The sequence below is a fragment of the Bos grunniens genome, chromosome 10 (assembly GCF_055505025.1).
Source record: "Bos grunniens cultivar Pamir isolate PY7600 chromosome 10, Bosgru_T2T1.0, whole genome shotgun sequence".
In the NCBI taxonomy this organism is placed as follows: Eukaryota; Metazoa; Chordata; class Mammalia; order Artiodactyla; family Bovidae; genus Bos; species Bos grunniens.
In genome coordinates, this window is record NC_141174.1 from 92,187,261 (window position 1) to 92,213,157 (window position 25,897).

Sequence of the window (25,897 nt, forward strand, 5' to 3'; positions counted from 1 at the left end):
TCTTCTTTGAATTTTTATCTGGCTTCATAATAAAGCCTGTAGTTGTCCCTCACTATCTGCATTACAGTGGAGGGGAAAGAATTGGACTTTGGTTTTATAATTCTCTTAATCTTGGCCAGTGGAAGCTTTCTTTAGCTTCCTGTATAGTCAGCAATGTAAAGTTGCAATATCCGTAGAAATCATACTGAGTTAACTTGGACTCATACATGTCTAAGTTCTGAGTCAGTAAAGGAGTGAGTTGGAGAGGCTCTCAGGCAGAGGGGGTGTGAGGACTGCCCCGGCTGCTTCACTGAGAGGTGAAGTGAAAGTGAAAATTGCTCAGTTGTGTCTGACTCTTTGCGACCCCATGGACTATACAATGCATGAAATTCTCCAGACCAGAATACTGGTAGCCTGTCCCTTCTCCAGGGGATCTTCCCAACCCAGGGATCGAACCAGGTCTCCTGCACTGCAGACAGATACTTTACTAGCTGAGGCACAAAGGAAGCTGAGAGGTGAAGGGGCTTATTACACCCAGTCCTAAATGTTTTGTGTGTAGAAAGAGCTCCATAAATCCCAAATGTTGGTAGTGGAGGACATGTTTGGCATGAAAGAGCACTTCCTTTCTTCTTTGACCAGTAAAGAAATCAAAATGATTGTTTCCTTCCTTTTCTTTCAGAGAATAGTTAGTCTAGAACTATTTTGAGAATTTTGTCTTCCACATTATAAATCTAAGTCGTCAGAGATGTGACTTGAATATCACACATTCTTTTCCCCCTTAAGAGATGGACACATACGTGTCGAAGCCTTACCCCCCGCGCCTCACCGGGGCCAGCCATCTCCCTCTGCACCCTCAGTGCTCTTAGCCTCTGACTAGTTTCTCATGTCTGTCTCGTGTCCTTGGCATTCTCGTTGCATAGAGCTGTGTCTCCTTTACTAGCTAAGTGTCTCTGCTGAGGAGTCATGGCTCACCTGTTTGTACGGTTGGTTACTAATAAATATGAAACTCCTGAAGTTTGCATGATTCCTACTTTTCTCAATGCATAAGAGTGGACTCAAGGTCATCCCTATAGCATTGTCATTCTCACTCGCTTGCACTGCATTGGGAAGAGCCCTGAGTGTGCCCAGGGGACTGCACTAGGCATGAGACTGTCATCTGTCATGTGTTGTGGGAAAGGAGGTGGGGGGAGGTTGAAAATCGCAGCATTAGAGAATAAGCTCTTTAATCAGAATGTCTGTATCTGACTAATTTTGTAGCCCACCCAGGGCTCAGTGTGATGCCTCTCACAGCTCAATATGTTTCCTGCGTGAACTGACAATGCAACCCAGTGGGTTAATACATTCCAGGAACCCTTATTCTGAAGAAGGGGGAAAAAAGTAGATATTTTGGAGTTGCTTTAGCATCATATTTCCAAAAAGTGTATTTCCTTCTTAGGAAAGGCTTATTTCGGGTAGAAATTGAGCCACACCTTGCCCACTGCCCACCAGTCCCACAATCATCAGGCGCAAGGGTACCTTTCATAACCCACCATCACAATACCCGGCCTCGTGTATTTCTGCCCAGGTAGTTCTGGTACAATTATCATAAGTTATTACCCTTAAGTCTCACCTATTCTGAAGCAATACATGGCCGATGCTGTCAACTGAGGACTAAGAAATATTTGTCTAGACGTTTGATCCAATCTGTATTTTTATTTAATGTGTAATTGGCGAGAAAATAGCAAAGACAAATTTAAATGCTTGCATCTCTAACCTTGTCACAGTGTCTGAGCATTCATTCATCATCATTATCTTGGATTCCTGCAGCCAGCAGACTTCATAGGAAAGCAGGCACTGAAACAGATTAAAGCCAAGGGGCTGAAACGGAGGCTGGTCTGCCTCACCTTGGCAACGGACGATGTTGATCCGGAGGGAAATGAAAGCATCTGGTATGATGGCAAGGTGAGTGCTGAAGCCCCATAGCGAGGGGCCACCGCAGTTCTGCAGCAGAAGCTCCTTGTCTGTGTTTCTGTTTACGGTTTTCTGCTAGCTATTTATCTGTTGTTGAGATGACACTGTTTTGGATTCAGAACTGACAGTCAAGAGACAGAGATTACTTAACTGAAAGGAAAATGTGAAATGTTGCCCATTTTGGAAAACATCATGTTCCATATGTTTTAATGAAAGACAATAAACGGCAAGACTTGAATACACTGGTCAGTGAGGAAGGTACGATTTAGAAGGTTAGGAGGTAAAATGACCTATTGACTCGCCACATCCATATCAATGAATACAAGAGTAACATTTTATAAAGAACTTGGTGTTCTGACTTAGCTTCTCTGGGATCTTTCAGAAGGAGGCAATTCTGACCTCAGCATATTAACAGAAAAAAAAATTCAAATGAAAATTTTTATGACAAGGGAGGGTAGAACTTTAGAAAGTAAAGTGGAAATCTTTCAGTTCTTCAGGAGGAGTTAGATCACCTTCTTCTCCCTTTGGGATGCTACATTTCATTCTCTCTCTTGGTAAAGCTAGAGTTAGATAACTTATCAACATAACTTCACTTCCTCCCTCTTTTATGACTATTTATAAAACCCACTTTGGCTCAGCATTTTGCTGTGTTTTACCCGATGTTGCCAGACAGTGTAAAGAATCTGCCTGCAATGTAGAAGATGGGGTTTGATCCTGGGGTCAGGAAGATCCCCTGGAGAAGGAAATAGCAACCCACTGCAGTATTCTTGTCTGGGAAATTCCATGGATGGAGGAGCCTGGTGGGCTACAGTCCATGGGGTTGCAATGAGTTGGACATGTCTTAGTGACTAAACAACAAACAACAACAACAACAAAAAACAACCAGACAGGGGTTATCAGGCAGGGACAATGTGGCAACCAAAGGGCCTTTAAGACTCATCTAATAGCTGTTCTGTATTGAGCAGGGTCTGCTCGGCCAACACTCACAGATTCAGAGATTCTGTGCTAAAGTGTTTTCTCATGCATTGCAGCCTACTTAATATTTGTTTCCATTTTCCCATCAGTTCAGTGACAAAAAGCACTGTTGTGGGGAGAGCCAGTGGAATCAAATCTTAGCTTTCAGTTTACTAAAGAAATGGCGTCTGGGCTAAGGGGTCACTTTGACATGGAGCTAACATGTACAGATTTCCTACTTGTGCTGGATATTTTTCATGTCGTTCCATTTACTTTTATTACTACCCTCTCAGATACATATGATGGTTCCTATTTAAAGATGAGGCTTTGGGATTCAGAGAGGTTAAACAAGTTGCTTGAGGCCACACACTATGACATGTGGCTGGCAGAGTTGATTTCTGACCCAGGTACAGTTGGACTTAAAATTGCTTATCCTCTCTTCTAAGCCATGTTGAATTCCCCCATTTTCTCCCTTCTCTGTCTCTTATGGCCCCTGTATTCTCCTAAACACTTCATTGTATACCCACAGTTCTTGCACATCTCCGTAACAGATGGATGTCATAGTTGATACTATGAAACCAGTAGATCTTTTCTCAGATCTGAAGCTTTTTCTCAAATGCCTCAGCTTTAACTGTGTTGAGTTTGCTCTTCTGTTTGTACCATACTTACTCTTAACTCTCAGTCTCCACTTCCTCTTTCTGTTCCAGATCCCTGGTTCAGTCCTCTTTTCTTAATCTGTTCTTTTTCTGGTTTCAGATTTGCCCATGATCTCCACTTAAAATCCCTCTGCCATCAGCTAACGCATGAGCCTCTCTGTGTCTCGGTGTCCTTATCTGTAAAATGAAGCCACTTAGTGTGATAATGTCTAAAGTTCTTTCTGCCTCTAATTAATTTTTCCCTTGTCACTATATTTCATCCCCCACCTCATCTTTGAATTTGTTCTACATTTTTCACTCTATTCTCATTCAACTTTCTTGGTCTTCTGATATGGTCCATACCCATCCTTCTTCTGGCTGTTTCACTTGGCCATGGAATGAAGGACAGATTATGTTGTAACATTCTGTATGCAACCCCACCACTGACCATGATCCACTGACAGATTTCTAGTCATCTTAAATGTGACCATACCCAAGTTAAAAAAACTGGAATTCTATACCTTAAACTTATACAATGTTATATGTCAATGATAGCACAACAAATCTGGGAAAAAAAAGAAAAACCCTGGAAACCCAAGTTCTATTTTTAAATTTTATTTCCTTTGCCCATTCTGTGCACTGAATTATCTTTTTATATTTTTCATCTTTCCATTACATGCCATATGTTTATAGAGCTGCCAATCCAATTGCAATTTTAGTTATTAATAATATTTCTGAGGGACTCCCCTGGTGGTGGAAATCTCAGGCAAATCTGAAACTAGGGACTTTTCTGGTGGTTAAGACATTGCCTCCCAAGGCAAGGGTTGTGGGTTCGATCCCTGGTCAGAGAGCTAAGATCCCACGTGCTACATGGCCAAAAAAGCAAGACATAAAACAGAAGCAATATTGTGGCAAATTCAAAAAAGCCTTTGCAAAAATATTTTTTAAATACTTCTCTTAAATTTCCTGGTATCAGCGTGTCTGCTCTTTGATGCTTAAATCATTTTATCATGGGGATGACCCTCTTTGACCTACTTTATACTCTAGAATGATATGAAATCTTTTTTTTTATTTTTATTTCCTGACTTTATCTGGACTTATACTACCTTTGGTATTTGATATTATATTCTTGCAGGTAGATATTTGCAATGCTAACAATAGGATTAATTTCTAGCATTGCAAATATAATTAATTTGTTCAACAAATCTGAATGTCTACTAAGTGATAGCAATATTCTAGGTACTAAGGATGCAGCAGTGAACAAAACAAATCAGACAATCACTGCCCCCATGGAGCTTATATTCTAGGGAGGGGAGAGACAAACAATGAACATTAAATAAAATAAATAGCATGTCAGAGGGTGATGAGTACTTTGGGGAAATGTTAAGTCTCGTTGGGAGATGGCAGTGCTGGAGGAACGGATTATGATTTTAAGTAAGGTTTCATTTTTAAAAATCAAGGCATAAGAGTATGCATGCTGCTGCTGCTGCAGCTAGGTCTTTTCAGTCACGTCTGACTCTGTGTGACCCCATAGACAGCAGCCCACCAGGCTCCTCTGTCCCTGGGATTCTCCAGGCAAGAACACTGGAGTGGGTTGCCATTTCCTTCTCCAAGAGTATGCATGAAAAAGGTTTTAATTAGTTAAAAAAAAAAAAAAAAAAACAGCTTTGCTGGGAAGTAAGTTTTGAAGAAAAACTTTTTGATAAGGAAGTTGGGAGAGTTTAGAAAGTTTTCTTTTTCATTATTAATAAACCAAAACACACAGGGATAGCCAAATAAATATATCATCCAATTTAAATCATGTTCACTCTTTCAAAGACTATTTACCATGTTCTCTTCTCTATGTCTGTTACAGGCATCTTTAAGTCTAATAATTAAGAAAAGAATGAGACAAGGCTAAAAATAAATGAAGCTTGAGTTCACAAAGAATATGAGACTCTGTTAGGCAGAGGGTGAAGACAAGTTGTTCTCATGATTCACTGAGCAAAATGAAGCAATGAATTTAATTGAATTTGGAAAATGTTAAAGTAGAATGATATAAAATTTAAGCTAGGGAAAACCTTTCCCTGGAGACATAGTAATAAGATCAAAGGAAAGACCAGAGTTCTAAAATACTCTGAGCTACCAATTCCTGGATTAGACAGAAATTAAGGGAGAAATAAAAGTAATCAAACAGAAGGTGACACATTCGATAAATATTTTAAGAATAGCATTCACAAAATAAACATGCTATTTAAGTTACCAATGCAAAAATAACTGCCAGATGAATTACTGCTGGATTTTAAGAGATCGGGAGACCTGAGGAAATAGGGCACGCAATCTCTGAAGGGGGATTGTGGGTTTTTGATCCAGTGAGTTAGGGAATTTGACCAAGAGATTTGCTTAGGATTCTTCCTGTTTTCTTAAGATGCCCAAGAAAATCAGGTTAACTTTTCCAGAGTTCCAAACGCAGATCTCTGTTTGAGAGATTTGGAAGTGAAACCAAGTTATCAGTATCTTTCAAAAAGCAATGGTTAGAACTCCCAACTACCTTGACCCAAATCCCAGCTTTATATCATGGAACTCTGAGCTAGAGTAGAAAAACTATTTTGAAACATGTGTGTTATTTCAGAAATACCTTAGCAGCTAATAATGTACCAGAGAGAAGCTTTTACTAATGAATGCATTCACTTTATAAATCACCATAATAAGTTCAGAAATTATATGGAGAGCTTCTGATTTGGGGTTTCAGTGAGATAATTAAAAACTGGGGCTGCAGAGATAGGAGCCTGTATTTAATGTCATGAATCTGTAAGCATCTAAAAGACTAGAAATGCTGTGACATGACTGTTGCCTGTTGTAGGCCCTTTGCTGAGGCAGCTAAAACATCACCAGGCTGCTTCCTGCTCATGGATGTTTCCAAGCACCAGCTATACACAACCACTGTGCTAGGCAGTGAGGCTGTAAGGATTAGTGCGACATCGTGTAGCCAGGAGAAGCCGTTTTGAGTTGGGCTATATTTCATATTTTGCTTTTGTTGTCTTAGTTGTAAGATATGTGGCATTTAAATCTGTATTGTAATTTTTTGGCATTTGACTCTTTTTCTTGCATCTAGAGCTAAAGAAGATAAAGTTAACATTGATTTAAGTGCCTAGCAGTTATCAGGAATTGTTAAATGCTCTCTCTATATTCATATGGGCTTCCCTGGTGGCTCAGCTGATAAAGAATCCACCTGCAATGCGGGAGACCTGGGTTCGATCCCTGGGTTGGGAAGATCCCCTGAAGAAGGGCATGGCGACCCATGCTGGTATTCATGCCTGGAGGCTCCCCATGGACAGAGGAGGCTGGTGGGCTACAGTCCATGGGGTCTCAAAGAGTCGGACATGACTGAGCGACTAAGCACAACAACAACAATATTTATATAGAAGATTCACTTTACACTGACTGTTGATATACTAACAGTTTATTTCAGCACTCTTCTGACAGGTCATTTTCTAAATGCTAACAGGAACAGTTGGCTAAGTTTGCTTTAGGATTTTTAGGTTTTTCTCCTTTATATCTATTATTGCCATGCTAGTTTGATGGTAGAGAATTTTTTAAAGTTTAAAATGGAAATATGTCATTCTTCCTATCAAATCACTTGGCATGAAACTGAGCAAAATAAATAGATATATATTCTGAGAAATGATTTTAAACTTTCATTAATCTTCTCAAAAAAGTGAAGTTTTTCTCCTGGTATTATCCTCACAGACGGCATATCATAAAACTGTAAGTTGAACATATCTTTTGAGAGTTTTCATCTAAAGAGGAAGCACACAGTTCAGTTCAGTCACTCAGTCGTGTCTGACTCTTTGCAACCCCATGAACCACAGCATGCCAGGCCTCCCTGTCCATCACCAACTCCCGGAGTCCACCCAAACCCAAGTCCACCGAGTCGGTGATGCTGTCTACCCATCTCATCCTAGCTGTGACCAAGATGCCGAGGACGGTGGGGTCTTGTTTTTCAGGTGGTTGGCAACACGACCTCCGGGAGCTATAGTTACCGCATCCAGAAGAGTCTGGCTTTCGCGTATGTCCCTGTAGAGCTCAGTAAAGTGGGACAACAAGTTGAAGTTGAACTATTGGGCAAAAATTACCCTGCAGTTGTCATACAAGAACCCTTGGTGTTAACAGAACCAACCAGAAGCCGGCTTCAAAAAAAAGGTGGAAAGGACAAAATTTGAAAAGACTTTGAAGAGGCAAATGTATTATGGTTTCAATATGCTTGTACTCAGAATTATAACTGATTGGCTGGGGAATGGGGAAACCAAAGATTTATTTCAAAATCATCAAAATCTAAATTAAGAATTCTAAAACCTTTCTCTTGTTTTCTAAGGAAGGTAGAATAATGGATGAATGATTTACATCGTTTCAAATGAAGATACTTGAAATCAATGTTTTTGTTATCCTATATTGTTGTTTATGAAACTCCATTAGCAAAACATTTAAGCGATTGCTAACACACAACCGAAGTAGAAAACATTATATAATTTTAGAAACATTTGCATATGGTTCTTGTTAGCTGAAAACAAATTATGTTTTACATAAAAACAAATGCAGTATTGATGGATTTACTTCTTTGAGAAATACTCATTGAATAAGGTATCGTTTTAATTTTTCATAACATGTCTAGGAAGAAAACACTAAAATGTAACATTGGTATGTGTAACATTTTTATTCAGCTCCTTGAGATATTTACTTTCTTAATGACCTCCCTGAAGGCAGTTTTATGGGACATCATTATTGTCCTTTCAAAGGTTGTTTTAAACGAGAAATTGCAAAAAAGAACAGAGTCTTCCAAAGGAAGTGGTACTTGTAAACCTTCTGAGATGAAGCTGAAAAATAAATAGATTGTGCCAGGACAAACACAGCCTGAATACTGAACACCTCTCTTTGGGCAAGAATTACTGCAGGTTGACATCACATTGTGCTGTTCTGGACACCATTTCACAAACAGTTGACAAAGCAGGTCAAATAAGAGCTGAGGAGCGGACAGGATTGCCCTTACCACTGTGTATAGCAAGAAAAAAACAAGCCATTTAAAATAACTCTTTGATACGCCTCTTGAAATTATTTGCATTTAGTTGAATAAATCAAAATGTTCAAAAAAATGTAGTTTGTCATTTATCATTTGTCCTGTACACACATTTGCTGCCTAGGATGTTCAATAAATGTGTATTAAAGACAGCTGAATGTGAAGCATGATAAGATTCTGTAGTTAGATTTTAAAATAATTTCTTAACTTGTAAGTTTTGAAAATGTGCCAAATTTACATGTAAATTTTTATAAAAGTAGTCATGTATTGGAACTCTTCAACATGCTATTCATTTATCTTTGGTATTTCCTCTTACATAAGAAATGAAGAAAATCCCTTTGAAAACACACATTTTCTAATTATCAAGAGTATTATCCAGATCCTTTCTCTCAGCTCTGATATAGGTATAGGTATTTTTCATTCTTTGCCTTTCTGTAGTCTAATTGCTAATTGTGTTAAAACTAATGAAACCTTTGAAAAAATTTAACACTATATCAGTAGTACAATTTAATAGTTACCTAAGTTGTAACTTTTCAGTGATGAATTACTGGAAAATTATTGACATAAAATATTATGATATCAGGCTCTAATCAAAGGAACAGTACCAGGAAGGAGAAGGCAATTGACTATGCAAAAACAAAATCCAAAAAAATGGTCATTTTTAAAAAAAATAAAATTCAAATTTCAAAGAATGCTGGAGAAACAACAAAAGATTCTGATCTTACATTGCTAGATGAGATCAGTAAAGCAGTATTTGAATGTCTTCATCTTTTTCACCAAAAATTGGGCACTTGCTCTAAATCAATAGACTGAACAATGTCATCTGCATATCTGAGGTTATTGATATTTCTCCCGGCAGTCTTGATTCCAGCTTGTGCTTCTTCCAGCTCAGCGTTTCTCATGATGTACTCTGCGTATAGGTTAAATAAGCAGGGTGACAATATAACAGCCTTGACGTACTCCTTTTCCTATTTGGAACCAGTCTGTTGTTCTATGTTCAGTTCTAACTGTTGCTTCCTGACCTGCATACAAATTTCTCAAGAGGCAGGTCAGATGGTCTGGTATTCCCATCTCTTTCAGAATTTCCCACAGTCTATTGTGATCCACACAGTCAAAGGCTTTGGCACAGTCAATAAAGCAGAAATAGATGTTTTTCTGGAACTCTCTTGCTTTTTCGATGATCCAGCGGGTGTTGGCAATTTGGTCTCTGGTTCCTCTGCCTTTTCTAAAACCAGCTTGAACATCTGGAAGTTCACGGTTCATGGATTGCTGAAGCCTGGCTTGGAGAATTTTGAGCATTACTTTACTAGCGTGTGAGATGAGTACAATTGCACAGTAGTTTGAGCATTCTTTGGCATTGCCTTTCTTTGGGATTGGAATGAAAACTGACCTTTTCCAGTCCTGTGGCCACTGTTGAGTTTTCCAAATTTGCTGGCATATTGAGTACAGCACTCTCACAGCATCATCTTTCAGGATTTGAAAGAGCTCAACTGGAATTCCATCACCTCCACTAGCTTTGTTCATAGTGATGCTTTCTAAGGCCCACTTGACTTCACATTCCAGGATGTCTGGCTCTAGTTGTGTGATCACACCATCATGATTATCTGGGTCGTGAAGATCTTTTTTGTCCAGTTCTTCTGTGTATTCTTGCTACCTCTTCTTAATATCTTCTTCTTCTGTTAGGTCCATACCATTTCTGTCCTTTATTGAGCCCATCTTTGCATGAAATGTTCCCTTGATATCTCTAATTTTCTTGAAGACATCTCTAGTCTTTCCCATTCTGTTGTTTTCCTCTTTTTCTTTGCATTGATCGCTGAGGAAGGCTTTCTTATCTTTTCTTGCTCTTCTTTGGAACTCTGCATTCAGATGTTTATATCTTTCCTTTTTTCCTTTGCTTTGTGCTTCTCTTCTTTTCACAGCTATTTGTAAGGCCTCCCCAGACAGCCATTTTGCCTTTTTGCATTTCTTTTCCATGGGGATGGTCTTGATTCCTGTCTCCTGTACAATGTCACGAACCTCAGGCACTCTATCAGATCTAGTCCCTTAAATCTATTTCAATCAATTTCTATTTAAATCTAGTCCCTTACATCTAACCCTTATGGCAGAAAGTGAAGAGGAACTAAAAAGCCTCTTGATGAAGGTGAAAGAGGAGATTGAAAAAGTTGGCTTAAAACTCAACATTCAGAAAATGAAGATCATGGCATCTGGTCCCATCACTTCATGGGAAATAGATGGGGAAACAGTGGAAACAGTGTCAGACTTTTTTAGGCTCCAAAATCACCGCAGGTGGTGATTGCAGCCATGAAATTAAAAGACGCTTACTCCTTGGAAGGAAACTTATGACCAACCTAGACAGCATATTGAAAAGCAGAGACATTACTTTGCCAACAAAGGTCCATCTAGTCAAGGCCATGGTTTTTCCAGTGGTCATGTGTGGATATGAGAGTTGAACTGTGAAGAAAGCTGAGCGCTGAAGAATTGATGCTTTTGAACTGTGGTGTTGGTGAAGACTCTTGAGAGTCCCCTAGACTGCAAGGAGATCCAACCAGTCCATTCTGAAGGAGATCAGCCCTGGGATTTCTTTGGAAGGAATGATGCTAAAGGTGAAACTCCAGTACTTTGGTCACCTCATGCGAAGAGTTGACTCATTGGAAAAGACTCTGATGCTGGGAGGGATAGGGGGCAGGAGAAGGGGACGACAGAGGATGAGATGGCTGGATGGCATCACTGATTCGATGGACGTGAGTCTGAGTGAACTCCGGGAGTTGGTCATGGACAGGGAGGCCTGGCATGCTGCGATTCATGGGGTCGCAAAGAGTCGGACAGGACTGAGCAACCGAACTGAACAATGTCAAAGTTTGTTGTCAGCCATTTTCTCTAATTTTTAGCTAATGAAGAAAAACTTCAGAAATGTTTACTGTATGTAATACAAATGTATGATGAATTTTCTGATGAAGATATTTTAGTGGAAACTTTTAAACACAGACATGTTTGAAAGCCACTATAAATGTTCCCAAAGCACTAAAGACAGTAATGCAATTCCTGGAGTTTGTTGTGAAAGATTTTTACGAATTTCTGTCAAACTGGTACATCTGTTGCTCATGTAAAATAAAGGCTTAAAAAAATTCTTCAATCAACTTTGCAAAAATAACTGGACAAATCTGGGTATACTGCCTGGTAAACATTAATATGTGAAGAAGAAAAAAATTCAGTGAAATCACTACAAAGCTTAAAAAGGAAAAGGTTTATTATTCACAAGTAGCAGACCAATTTGTGAGTATAAATATTCTCCTTTTTCAAAACTAATATAGTTTAAAAATATTAATTTCTTTTTTATACTATAACATTTATTTCTATTTTTCTCATTACTGGCCTGACTATATATTCAAAGTTTAATAGAATTTTTTATCCTGTGTATTTTTTTCCTGGTAGTTATTATTCATTTCATTATTATTATTAAAAATAGCTGTATGGGACTTCCCTGGTGGCACAGACAGTAAAGTGTCTGCCTACAGTGCAGGAGACCCGGGTTCAATCCCTGGGTCAAGAAGATCTCCTGGAGAAGTAAATGGCACCCCACTCCAGTGCTCTTGCCTGGAAAATCCCATGGACGGAGGAGCCTGGTAGGCTACAGTCCATGGGGTCGCAAAGAGTTGGACACGACTGAGTGACTTCACTTTCACTATTCATTTCATTATTATTACTAAAAATAATTGTATAATGTAAAAGAGGGAGAGAATCACTAAAAAGTGGTCATCCAGGCTGGCTTCTTCTCTCGTGTCTGGCACCTAGCTAAGGCTGATGGCAACACCTTGGGGTGGCAGGGCACTTGTTTCCATGTGGCCTCACTATGTGATTGTCTTGCCAGGAAGTTCAAAGGAGGGAACTTAACATGGAAAACAAGTGAGCGATGCCAGCTGCCAAGCTGACACCATGACTCATACAGGTTGGAGCTGCTAATGGGAGCTGGAACCATAGAAAAGATATATCCATGTCGGTAACATCCTGTTTCTTGACCAGAGAGGTGGTTAACTTGAGTCTGTCCACTTTGTGAGAATTCATTGACCTATGTACACTTTTGTGCACTGTCTTAAGCACACAAAAAATGCTATGTCAAAATCTTTTTATACGAATGGTACTATTTTCCACTCTCTACTCTCATCTAGTTGGTTTTGAGGAGGTGATAAGCAACAAGCAGCATAAGGAGGTCAAAGGCGTTTCAATTTGAATTCAGTTTCAGACACTGGGAGAATTTTCAGAGATAAATGAATTCTCTCTTCTTTTAAAAAAACTGATCCTCTTCTTCTCAATGCACATACTCACACTAACACACAAAACAAAATCAACAATAAATGGAAGATACTTCTTAGAGAGAATTACCTTCCTACAAGCTGGTAAGCTTGATGATTCTTAATGCCTTGACAGTAGTTAGCACTGATAGTGGTTAATGCATATAACTGATGCATGTAACTACTGGCAACTTAAACTCATCTCCAAGTTTAAAATAGGACCTTATAGGCTTTTGAGAAGACTCTGACCCTCTCTGCTTCCCTTGTGGCTCAGTTGGTAAAGAATCCGCTCGCAATGTGGGAGACCTGGGTTTGATCCCTGGGTTGGGAAGATCCCCAGGAGAAGGGAAAGGCTACCCACTCCAGTATTCTGGCCTGGAGAATTCCATGGACTGTACAGTCCATGGGGTCACAAAAAGTTGGACATGACTGAGCGACTTTCACTTCATTTGACCCCCTCACTTAGATATGGTAGAAACAAATCCCATCCCAAATCAATTCTCAAAACTAAATATATTTTGAAAATAGTTTAATAGCTAAACATCTAAAATGACAAAGTTTGTCTATTCTTTCTGATTTTTAAGTCTATCTCCTTCTGAACTATTCAAGGTAGTAATGGGCAATGAGTAACACCAACCACAATTTACCACACTTGGTTAGTAAACTTCAGTTTTTCTCTCTGAAGAAAGGCCTCTTGCCATTCTTATCTCTACCCCAACGGTTGAACCTTTAGAGAAACATGTTTAAAACTGTTCAGCCTTTAGACGCAATATTTATCATATTCAGAGGCACTGAAACCAAACATGTTGAAACAAGCGTTGAAAAGAGACTTCATGACTTCTGAGCATAGCTTTTAGCCCATTAGAAACATTGGACATGACTGAGCGACTTTCACTTCACTTGACCCCCTCACTTAGATATGGTGGAAACAAATCCCATCCCAAATCAATTCTCAAAACTAAATATATTTTGAAAATAGTTTAATAGCTAAACATCTAAAATGACAAAGTTTGTCTATTCTTTCTGATTTTTAAGTCTATCTCCTTCTGAACTATTCAAGGTAGTAATGGGCAATGAGTAACACCAACCACAATTTACCACACTTGGTTAGTAAACTTCAGTTTTTCTCTCTGAAGAAAGGCCTCTTGCCATTCTTATCTCTACCCCAATGGTTGAACCTTTAGAGAAACATGTTTAAAACTGTTCAGCCTTTAGATGCAATATTTATCATATTCAGAGGCGCTGAAATCAAACATGTTGAAACAAGCGTTGAACAGAGACTTCATGACTTCTGAGCGTAGCTTTTAGCCCATTAGAACCATGACAAGAAACCAAGACTCTGAAAACCAGAGAAATAAAGAAGTACATCAAAAGCATCTACGTGATTTCCTCAGTGCATGGCCTATGGGCTTTACAGCCCTGTTCATGGGGCATATTTATTCTTGGCACTCTGTCCTAACTTAAAAGGCATTTTACTTTTTGTTTAAATATAAATTATGTTACTACCAAATTGTTAATAATAATATTACTAGGAACAGATAATACATGCTCAGAGTTTAAAATTTAGATGTGAAGGATATATTGTGAAAGTTAGTTTTCCTCCTCTCCCTGTCCAGGGTCAACCGCCTATCAAGAGACAACCAACGTTATCGTTTCTTCTATATCCTTTCTGAGATTCTTTATAAGTATGTAAACATTTATCTCTTTCAACATATGAATATATGTGTGTGTGTACACACATTTATACGTGTAATTTTGTTGTTGTTCAGTCACCAAGTCATGTCCGACTTTTCATGACCAGGCTTCCCTGTCGCTCACCATCTCCCAGAGTTTGCCTCAGCTGATGTCCATTGAATTGGTAATGCTATCCAAGCATACATGTAATTTGAAGCAAATTAAAACATACCAAGCATAATGTTCTTTGCCAAACTTAAAAAAAGTAACAGTATATCTTGGACATTATTCCATATCATCCTTTTAAATGATAGCTTAGTGTCTCACAATTATTTTGACCAGGACTAGCTATTTACCTTTTTCTAATAAAAATAAGGCCAAAATGAATATCTTGATGTATATGATATTTCTCACATAGACTATATCTGGAGGATAAATTCCTACAATTGGGATTAAAGTGTATGTACATTTTGATAGATATACAAAATTGTTCCCCATAGGGGTTATGCCAAATTTCACTTCTGTGATTCATATATGAGGGCTTGTTTTACCCAAAATAGTTAAGTTCTCACTAGTATCAGTGGTATACTATTGAAATTTCAATTTGTATTTCTCCTTTGAGTGAGGTTAAACATATATTCAAATATTTAATAACCACTTACATTTCCTTTTCTGTAAACTATTAGGTTCCTATATTTTGCCTATTTAAAGGTGGATGTTGATCTTTTTCTTACTGACTTTAGGAGTTTAAAGATTTTAAAGTATGGGCCAAATAGATTTTGTATGGGTTAGAATGTAAATCAGGTGTCTCTAATATCTTTTCCATGTAAAAAATATATCCCAAGTTCCAAGCACCTCATCTACCAAACAATTAACTTTAATACCTATTTGTGAGTTGGGAGCAGCCTTTCTTTCAGTCCTAATTTTTGCATTTTCAAACTGATTGGAATGTTTTTTATCTATATTATTTTATGTGCTTATGTAGTGGGGAAACCCTAAAAAGATCAATGATTAGATTAACTCAAACAATAAAATAATTATTTGGTAGAATATAAATAGGAATTCATGTCCACAAATAACAACTAGTTAAAAGATAGAGAAAAAGTTAAAGAAAGCCCCATTTCAGTAGCAACAGAGACGATAAAATACTTAGGCATAAATTTAACAAGAAAGGTTCAAAGTCAGTATGAGGAAAATTTTAAAACACTTCTAAAAGACACAAATGTAGACCTTAATAAATGAAGGATAACCTCTTATTTTAGATAGGCAATTTCATATAAAGATTTAAGCTGTCCTTAATTTATAAATTTAATGCAATTCCAATAAAATACCAACAAACAGGTTGATATTAAAGTTTATATAAAACATGCAGGAATAGTCAGAAAAATATTAAAAATTAAAAGCTCTGAGGAGTCAGTCCCCATAACTCATTAAAACATATTGTAAAGCCTCTATAACTGAATCCGTGTGGTATTGAGTTCATGAGTCAACAGGTAGGACAGAGAAATAGAAAGCCCAGAAATAGACGCACACATAATGTGGATTCTTTACCAGATGAGCCACAAGGGAAGCCCCCAAATACTGGACTGGATAGCCTACCCCTTCTCCAGGGGATCTTCCCAACCCAGGAATCGAACGGGGGTCTCCTGCATTGCAGGCGGATTCTTTACCAGCTGAGCTATCAGGGAAGCCCATATGGAAATTAAGCATGTAATAAAGTTTGCTTCTCATATCACTGGAACAATGGGGGACTTCTCTATTCTTTTTATGAACAGTGGTGGGAAAACTGAGTAACCGTTTGGAAAAAGGTAAAATTAGATCCCTATCTCACATCATACACAAACATAAATGCCAGTGGATCAGGGATCTAAATGTAAAAACTGGATACAAGTACTAGAAAAAAATATGAGTGCATTTGACTTTAACATTAGTGTAAGGAAGATCTAACTAGGACTCAAATCCAGATGCAATACAACAGGAAAATATTGATAAATTTGTCTGCATAAAAATAACTTTGGCATGTCAAAAAACACTATAGCAAAATATTTGACAGTGGACAAACTGGGAGAAAATATTAGTGATGTCAATCACAAAGAGGTAATATGTCTAATAAAGAACTTTTTAAAATGACAGGGAAATGACCAAAAACCCAATTGAAACTGACATGGACAGTTCACAAAAATAATGTAAAAATGTCCCTTCAACATACGAAAAGATTTTTAACCTTACTTATAATAGAAATACAAACACACACACACACACACACACACACAAACTATACTGAGGTACCATTTTTCTTATAAGATTGGCAAAAATTAAAAGTATAGTATTTTTTTAATGACTGGTAATAGTGCAAATTAATACAACCCATATACATACAGAAAAGGGGAAAATAGAATTGGAGGTAGTCACTTGAACTCATGGTTTTATATTTATACACATGTATCTATATAATGCATATATGTAAATACGTAAGTGGTGGCTTCCCTGGTGGCTCAGATGGTAAAGAGACTGCCTGCGGTGCAGGAGACTTGGGTTTGATCCCTGGGTCGGGAAGATCTCCTGGAGAAGGAAATGGCAAAGAGGTAATGTATCTAATATATAAAGAACTCTTTAAAATGACGGGGCAATGACCAAAAACCCAGTTGAAACTGACGTGGACAGTTCACAAAAATAATGTAATAATGTCCCTTCAACATAAGAAAAGATTTTTAACCTTACTCATAACAAGAGAAGTACAAAAACAAACACAAACTATACTGAGGTACCATTTTTCTTATTAGATTGGCAAAAATTAAAAGTATAGTATTTTTTTTAATGACTGGTGATAGTGAAAATTAATACAACCCATATACATATGGAAAAGGGGAAAATAGAATTGGAGGTATTCACTATGAACTCATACTTAAGGTACGCATATATGTGTACACATATATCTGGCTTCTATCTTTAGTGAGAGATCCTACAAGCCATGACAGCCGGTAACAATGAGTACACCTACAGCACAGATCTTGAGATTTTTTTTTCAGGTAGGAATACTGGAGTGGGTTGCCATTTGCCTTCCCCGGGGGATCTTCCAGACCTAGGGATCAAAACCACATTTCCCATGTCTCCTGCCCATGACTCTGCATTGCAGGCGATCCTTTACTTGCTGAACCATCAAGGAAGCCCTTCTAGAAGCCATCCTCCACTAAACGGCATCAGGGTTCCTTGGAGAAGTGGATGAATCCAGGGTTGGAGAAGGAAGAATATAAGATAAATCTAGAATATCTTGTACCAAAAAGTAAGGGAGTACTCAAGGATTAAAGAGGACATGCTGAAAAGACACTGGAGCCAGATTGAAGAGATACCCACTGGCCAAATCAGAAGAAATTTGAGCACTGAAATAATTAAAGTGTTAATAGCATACTGACTAAAATAAGAATCTATGAGTTCATAGTGATATAAATAAATAAATGGGGAAGAACATAAAGTTCTTCCTTACAGTAGAAAGATAACTGGTAATTATAGAAAGAATGACGGAATTAGAAAATCACCAATAGACAACCATCCTAATGTTAATTGAAGTAAGAAGCATTGGGGGTGCTAAAACTAGTAAGCAAATATTTGAGGAATGACAGGATATATACATATTCTCAAAGTATTTTCCCCTAAATAATTACTAATTACAAAGGGGAAAATAGTAACTTTACAGTGAAGAAATGGCCACCTTAACAAAGTTCTCAAATAATAAAGCAACTCAGCATGTGCTTCTTAGTAAGAAGCATCAAGAATGCAACATCATTTTTTGCAATATTTCTGCACAAACCCATAACCTGAGTCTAATCATTAGGAAACAACAGACTAACTCCAACTAAGAAAATTTATAAAAGCTAGCCAGTACTGTACATCACAGGTGTTCAATATACAGATGAAAATTAACTTTTTCATTAACTCAGGTGCACATTTCCTGAGCAATATTAACATAAGTTTGTCCCCATCAGGACATGGGAAGGCTTAGTGCAAGTTTAATAGTTTCTAGAGCACTTAGTCAAAGCAGGAATTGTTCTGCAGATTAGCGGCCACTGTTTGGGCAATTTGATTTCTATCAGTTAGGGTAGGCAGGAACAGTTATGCGGAGAGGGACATGCAAGACCACTGTGGAAAATTCTCAGTCCTTTAAGGTCTCTTACAGGGTCTTTAAATGACATTGTCAAGCCTTTACATAATGAGACTCAAACGAGTCTTCAAAATTATTATCTTTGATACAAAGAAAAATGCGTTTTTTGCAACTCTCATACTTCTTAGTCAATCACTTCGTGTAGAAAAAAGAAAATGACATCAATATTATTACTTTATGCCCTGTGAGTAGAAACTAGGAAAATCAATAGAAATTTGCATTGTTATTTAAGCATTAAAATATCCATGGCAAAGAATTTTATCTAAAATAGTTTATCAGTGAAATAAAAATTTTAACGATTTAAAAAATTACTTTAGGAGGAGCTAAGATGGTGGAGGAGTAGGACGGGGAGAACACTTTCTCCCCCACAAATTCATCAAAAGAACATTTAAACGCCGAGTAAATTCCACAAAACAACTTCTGAGTGCCGGCAGAGGACATCAGGCACCCAGAAAAACAACCCAAGTCTTCGAAAGGAGGTAGGAAAAAATATAAAAGACAAAAAAAGAGACAAAAGAGGGAGGGACAGAGTTCCGTCCCGGGAAGGGAGTCTTAAAAAGAGAGAAGTTTCCAAACACCAGGAAACCTTCTCACTGCTGAATCTGTGCCGAGCCTTGGAAGCACAGAGGGCAACATAACAGGGAGGAAAAATAAATAAACAATTAAAACTCGCAGATTGCGAGCCCTACGGTAACTCCCCCAGAGGAGGAGCGGCGCAGACGCCTGCATCAGCCATTAGCAAGCGGGGGCTGGGCAGGGAGGCGCGGTGCGGGCTGCATCGCTTAGAGTAAGGATCTGGCCTGAATACCCTGAGCGCTATCTGAGTGAAATAATTTGGGCTAGTAAACCAGACTGTGGGATATCTACCACGCGAAAAGCCAGCCCTAACCTAAGACACCGCCAGGCCCACGCACGGAACAAAGGACTGAACAGAGATAGCCGGCTGCAGACCATCCCCCTCCGGTGACAGGCAGCCAGAGCCGGAAGGGGGCAATCGCAGCCCCAGAGACATTATCTATAAAAATGTAAGCAGGCTTTTTTGCTAACTAAAACTTCTTGGGGGTCTGGACGGTCAACATCTGCCTGAGAAGGTGCGCCGCTTGTACATATAGATAAACGAGTGGCGGGGAGGCGATAAGTCGCAGCAATCGCGCTCGCCAAACACCTCATCACCTGAGCTGCTCGGACCTGGGAAGGGCACAAAACACAGGCCCAACCGAGTCTGCGCCTCTGAGGACTACCCGAGTGCCTGAACCTGAGCGGCTTGGACCCGGGAGGTGCAAGCAGCCCAGGGCCGGCCACGGATGGTTCCCGGCGGAACAACCTAGAGCCTGAGCAGTGTGGGCGGGGAGGCTACACGCGCCATGAACGGGGGCAGACCCAGTGTGGCTGAGGCACTGCGAGCACACGCCAGTGTTATTTGTTTGCAGCGTCCCTCCCTCCCCACAGTGCGACTGAACAAGTGAGTCTAAAAAAAAAAAAAAGTGTCCACCACCGTCCCCTTTGTGTCAGGGCGGAAACCAGACACTAAAGAGACCAGCAAACAGAAGAAGCTATAACAGAGGGAACCAACCACCTTGGAAGCTACAGGCAATAGATTAAACCCTGTGGTTAGTACTGACTACATCGGAAGGAGCCTATAGATCTTGAGAAATATAAGTCGGACCAAGGAAGTAGCCGAAAATGAACTGACCCCACAATACTCATAACAAAACCAGAGAAAGTCTTAGATATATTTTTACTGTTTTTATGATCATTCTTTCTTTCTTTTTTTTTAAATTAAAAAAAAAAATTTTAAGTCCTCTATTATTCCTTTAATTTTCACTTTTATAACCTACTATTACTTTGCAAAAAAAAAAAAACCCTATTTTTTTTAAAGCAAACTTCATATATATTTTTTTAATAATTTTTGTGACCTTTTTTTTTTTCTTTCTTCTTTTCTTTAACATTGTATTTTTGAAATTCCAATCTCTACTCTAGATTTTTAATTTTAGCTTTTTGGTATTTGTTATCAATTTTGTACCTATATTTTCTTTTATAATTTTTGTGACTTTTTTTTTTTCTCTCTCTCTTTCCTTCTCTTCTTCTTTTATATAACATTGTATATCTGAAATTCCAAACTCTACTCTAGATTTTTAATTTATGCTTTTTGGTATTTGTTATCAATTTTGTACCTATATTTTCTTTATAATTTTTGCGACTTTGTTTTTGTTTGTTTGTTTTTTTCTTTCTTTCTTTTTCCTCTTCTTTCTTTTTAACGTTGTATTTTTGAAATTCCAAACTCTACTCTAGATGTTTAACTTTTGCTTTTTGGTATTTGTTATCAATTTTGTACCTATATTTTCTTTATAATTTTTGCAACTTTGTTTGTTTTTTCTCCCTTTCTTTTCGTTCTTCTTTTCTTTAACATTGTATTTTTGAAATTCCAAACTCTACTCTAGATTTTTAATTTTTGCTTTTATGTATTTGTTACCAATTTTGTACCTTTAAGAACCCAATCTTCAGTACCCATTTTTCACTAGGGAGTGAGATTACTGGCTTGACTGCTCTCTCTCCCTTTGGACTCTCCTTTTTCTCCACCGGGTCGCCTGTGTCTCCTCCCTAACCCCTCTCTACTCTACCCAACTCTGTGAATTTCTGTGTGTTCCAGACGGTGGAGAACACTTAGGGAACTGATTACTGGCTGGATCTGTCTCCCTCCTTTTCATTTCCCCCTTTTATCCTCCTGGCCACCTCTGTCTCCTTCCTCCTTCTCTGTATAACTCCGTGAACATCTCTGAGCGGTCCAGTTGTGGAGTGCACATAAGGAAGTGATTACTGGCTAGCCCACTCTCTCCTCTATTGATTCCACCTCATCTCATTCGGGTCACCTCTAACTCCCTCCTCCCTCTTCTCTTCTCCATGTAACGCTGTGAACCTCTCTGGGTGACCCTCACGGTGGAGACACTTTTCATCTTTAACGTAGATGTTTTATCAATGGTGCTGTATAGAAGGAGAAGTTTTGAAACTACTGTAAAAATAAGACCGATAACTGGAAGCAGGAGGCTTAAGTCCAAACCCTGACTCCAGGGAACTCCTGACTCCAGGGATCATTAATTGACAGGAGCTCATCAAACGCCTCCATACATACACTGAAACCAAGCACCACGCAAGAGCCAACAAGTTCCAGGGCAAGACATACCAAGCAAATTCTCCAGCAACACAGGAACACAGCCCTGAGCTCCAAGATATAGGCTGCCCAAAGTCACCCCAAAACCACAGACATCTCATAACTCATTACTGGACACTTCATTGCACTCCAAAGAGAAGAAATCCAGCTCCACCCACCAGAACACCGACACAAGCTTCCCTAACCAAGAAACCTTGACAAGCCACCTGTACAAACCCACACAAAGTGAGGAAACGCCACAATAAAGAGAACTCCACAAACTGCCAGAATACAGAAAGGACACCCCAAACTCAGCAATTTAAACAAGATGAAGAGACAGAGGAATACCCAGCAGATAAAGGAACAGGATAAATGCCCACCAAACCAAACAAAAGAGGAAGAGATAGGGAATCTACCTGATAAAGAATTCTGAATAATGATAGTGAAATTGATCCAAAATCTTGAAATCAAAATGGAATCACAGATAAATAGCCTGGAGACAAGGATTGAGAAGATGCAAGAAAGGTTTAACAAGGACCTAGAAGAAGTAAAAAAGAGTCAATATATAATGAATAATGCAATAAATGAAATCAAAAACACTCTGGAGGCAACAAATAGTAGAATAACAGAGGCAGAAGATAGGATTAGTGAATTAGAAGATAGAATGGTAAAAATAAATGAATCAGAGAGGAAAAAAGAAAAACGAATAAAAAGAAATGAGGACAATCTCAGAGACCTCCAGGACAATATTAAACGCTACAACATTCAAATCATAGGGGTCCCAGAAGAAGAAGACAAAAAGAAAGACCATGAGAAAATACTTGAGGAGATAATAGTTGAAAACTTCCCTAAAATGGGGAAGGAAATAATCACTCAAGTCCAAGAAACCCAGAGAGTCCCAAACAGGATAAAGCCAAGGCGAAATACCCCAAGACACATATTAATCAAATTAACAAAGATCAAACACAAAGAACAAATATTAAAAGCAGCAAGGGAAAAACAACAAATAACACACAAGGGAATTCCCATAAGGATAACAGCTGATCTTTCAATGGAAACTCTCCAAGCCAGGAGGGAATGGCAAGACATACTTAAAGTGATGAAAGAAAATAACCTACAGCCCAGATTATTGTACCAGCAAGGATCTCATTCAAATATGAAGGAGAAATCGAAAGCTTTACAGACAAGCAAAAGCTGAGAGAATTCAGCACCACCACACCAGCTCTCCAAAAAATACTAAAGGATATTCTCTAGACAGGAAACACAAAAACGGTGTATAAATTCGAACCCAAAACAATAAAGTAAATGGCAACGGGATCATACTTATCAATAATTACCTTAAACGTAAATGGGTTGAATGCCCCAACCAAAAGACAAAGACTGGCTGAATGGATACAAAAACAAGACCCCTACATATGCTGTCTACAAGAGACCCACCTCAAAACAGGGGACACATACAGACTGAAAGTGAAGGGCTGGAAAAAGATTTTCCATGCAAATAGGGACCAGAAGAAAGCAGGAGTAGCAATACTCATATCAGATAAAATAGACTTTAAAACAAAGGCTGTGAAAAGAGACAAAGACGGTCACTACATAATGATCAAAGGATCAATCCAAGAAGAAGATATAACAATTATAAATATATATGCACCCAACACGGGAGCGCCGCAATATGTAAGACAAATGCTAACAAGTATGAAAGGAGAAATTAACAATAACACAATAATAGTGGGAGACTTTAATACCCCACTCACACCTATGGATAGATCAACTAAACAGAAAGTTAACAAGGAAACACAAACTTTAAATGATACAATAGACCAGTTAGACCTAATTGATATCTATAGAACATTTCATCCCCAAACAATGAATTTCACCTTTTTCTCAAGTGCACATGGAACCTTCTCCAGGATAGATCACATTCTGGGCCATAAATCTAGCCTTGGTAAATTCAAAAAAATTGAAATCATTCCAAGCATCTTTTCTGACCACAATGCAGTAAGATTAGATCTCAGTTACAGGAGAAACACTATTAAAAATTCCAACATATGGAGGCTGAACAACACGCTGCTGAATAACCAACAAATCACAGAAGAAATCAAAAAAGAAATCAAAATTTGCATAGAAACGAATGAAAATGAAAACACAACAACCCAAAACCTGTGGGACACTGTAAAAGCAGTCCTAAGGGGAAAGTTCATAGCAAACAGGCATACCTCAAGAAACAAGGAAAAAGTCAAATAAATAACCTAACTCTACACCTAAAGCAACTAGAAAAGGAAGAAATGAAGAACCCCAGCGTTAGTAGAAGGAAAGAAATCTTAAAAATTAGGGCAGAAATAAATGCAAAAGAAACAAAAGAGACCATAGCAAAAATCAACAAAGCCAAAAGCTGGTTCTTTGAAAGAATAAATAAAATTGACAAATCATTAGCCAGACTCATCAAGAAACAAAAGTAGAAAAATCAAATCAATAAAATTAGAAATGAAAATGGAGAGATCACAACAGACAACACAGAAATACAAAGGATCATAAGAGACTACTATCAACAATTATATGCCAGTAAAATGGACAACGTGGAGAAATGGACAAATTCTTAGAAAAGTACAACTTTCCAAAGCTGGACCAGGAAGAAATAGAAAATCTTAACAGACCCATCACAAGCACAGAAATTGAAACTGTAATCAAAAATCTTCCAGCAAACAAAAGCCCAGGTCCAGACGGCTTCACAGCTGAATTCTACCAAAAATTTAGAGAAGAGCTAACACCTATTCTACTCCAATTCTTCCAGAAAGTTGCAGAGGAAGGTAAACTTCCAAACTCCTTCTATGAGGCCACCATCACCGTAATACTGAAAGGTTGTTGAATCACGTGAAGACACCGGGATTCTTGGCCCCCGGAGGAGAAGAATTCAATCCGGGGCCAGAGACGAGGCTTGATCGCTCAGAGCTTTTGTGTAATAAAGTTTTATTAAAGTATAAAGGAGATAGAGAAAGCTTCTGACATAGGCATCAGAAGGGGGTAGAAAGAGTACCCGCTTGCTAGTGTTAACAATGAGGTTATATAATCCAAAGAATATCTGGAGATTGTAAAGACCTCATCAGACCTACTCCCATAATTTACATTTTAAGATAACACTGTTCTCAGGCAAGATACATCCTTGTAAGACCAGGTCTACTCCCATAATTAACATTTTAAGATAACAGAAGATTGAATCCAAAGACTGTCCTTAGGCAGGATACATTATTGTTATATAATCCTAAGGAATGTGGAGAAAGAAAAAAAGTTTGTCCTTTCTTCCTCCTTGAGAATTCCAGACCCCTCTCTCCTTGGAGACCCCTAGACTCCCTATCAACCTGTCTAGGAACTGATTCTCTCAATACCAAAACCTGACAAAGATCCCACAAAAAAAGAAAACTACAGGCCAATATCACTGATGAACATAGATGCAAAAATCCTTAACAAAATTTTAGCAATCAGAATCCAACAACACATTAAAAAGATCATACACCATGACCAAGTGGGCTTTATCCCAGGGATGCAAGGATTCTTCAATATCCGCAAATCAGTCAATGTAATATGCCACATTAACAAATTGAAAACTAAAAACCATATGATTATCTCAACAGATGCAGAGAAAGCCTTTGACAAAATTCAACATCCATTTATGATAAAAACTCTCTAGAAAGCAGGAATAGAAGGAACATACCTCAACATAATAAAAGCTATATATGACAAACCCACAGCAAACATTATCCTCAATGGTGAAAAATTGAAAGCATTTCCTCTAAAGTCAGGAACAAGACAAGGGTACCCACTTTCACCATTACTCTTCAACATAGTTTTGGCCACAGCAATCAGAGCAGAAAAAGAAATAAAAGGAATCCAAGTTGGAAAAGAAGAAGTAAAACTCTCACTGTTTGCAGATGACATGATCCTCTACATAGAAAACCCTAAAGACTCCACCAGAAAATTACTAGAACTAATCAATGATTATAGTAAAGTTGCAGGATATAAAATCAACACACAGAAATCCCTTGCATTCCTGTACACTAA

General features: G+C 38.3%; 1 protein-coding gene across 12 annotated transcripts in view; it reads left to right on the top strand.

Moving 5' to 3' along the window:
* The window catches only part of DMGDH (dimethylglycine dehydrogenase), a 164,605-nt gene extending 155,958 nt beyond the window's left edge, over positions 1 to 8,647 (top strand). For 11 of the 12 annotated variants that reach the window (XM_086323119.1, XM_086323110.1, XM_086323118.1 and 8 more), the window contains 2 exons: positions 1,786 to 1,920; positions 7,505 to 8,647. In XM_086323119.1, coding sequence (XP_086179245.1) covers positions 1,786 to 1,920; positions 7,505 to 7,720 — 351 coding nt within the window. In that variant the 3' untranslated portion in view covers positions 7,721 to 8,647. The other variant, XM_086323115.1, reaches the window with a different exon arrangement.
* The last annotated feature ends 17,250 nt before the right edge of the window (positions 8,648 to 25,897 follow it).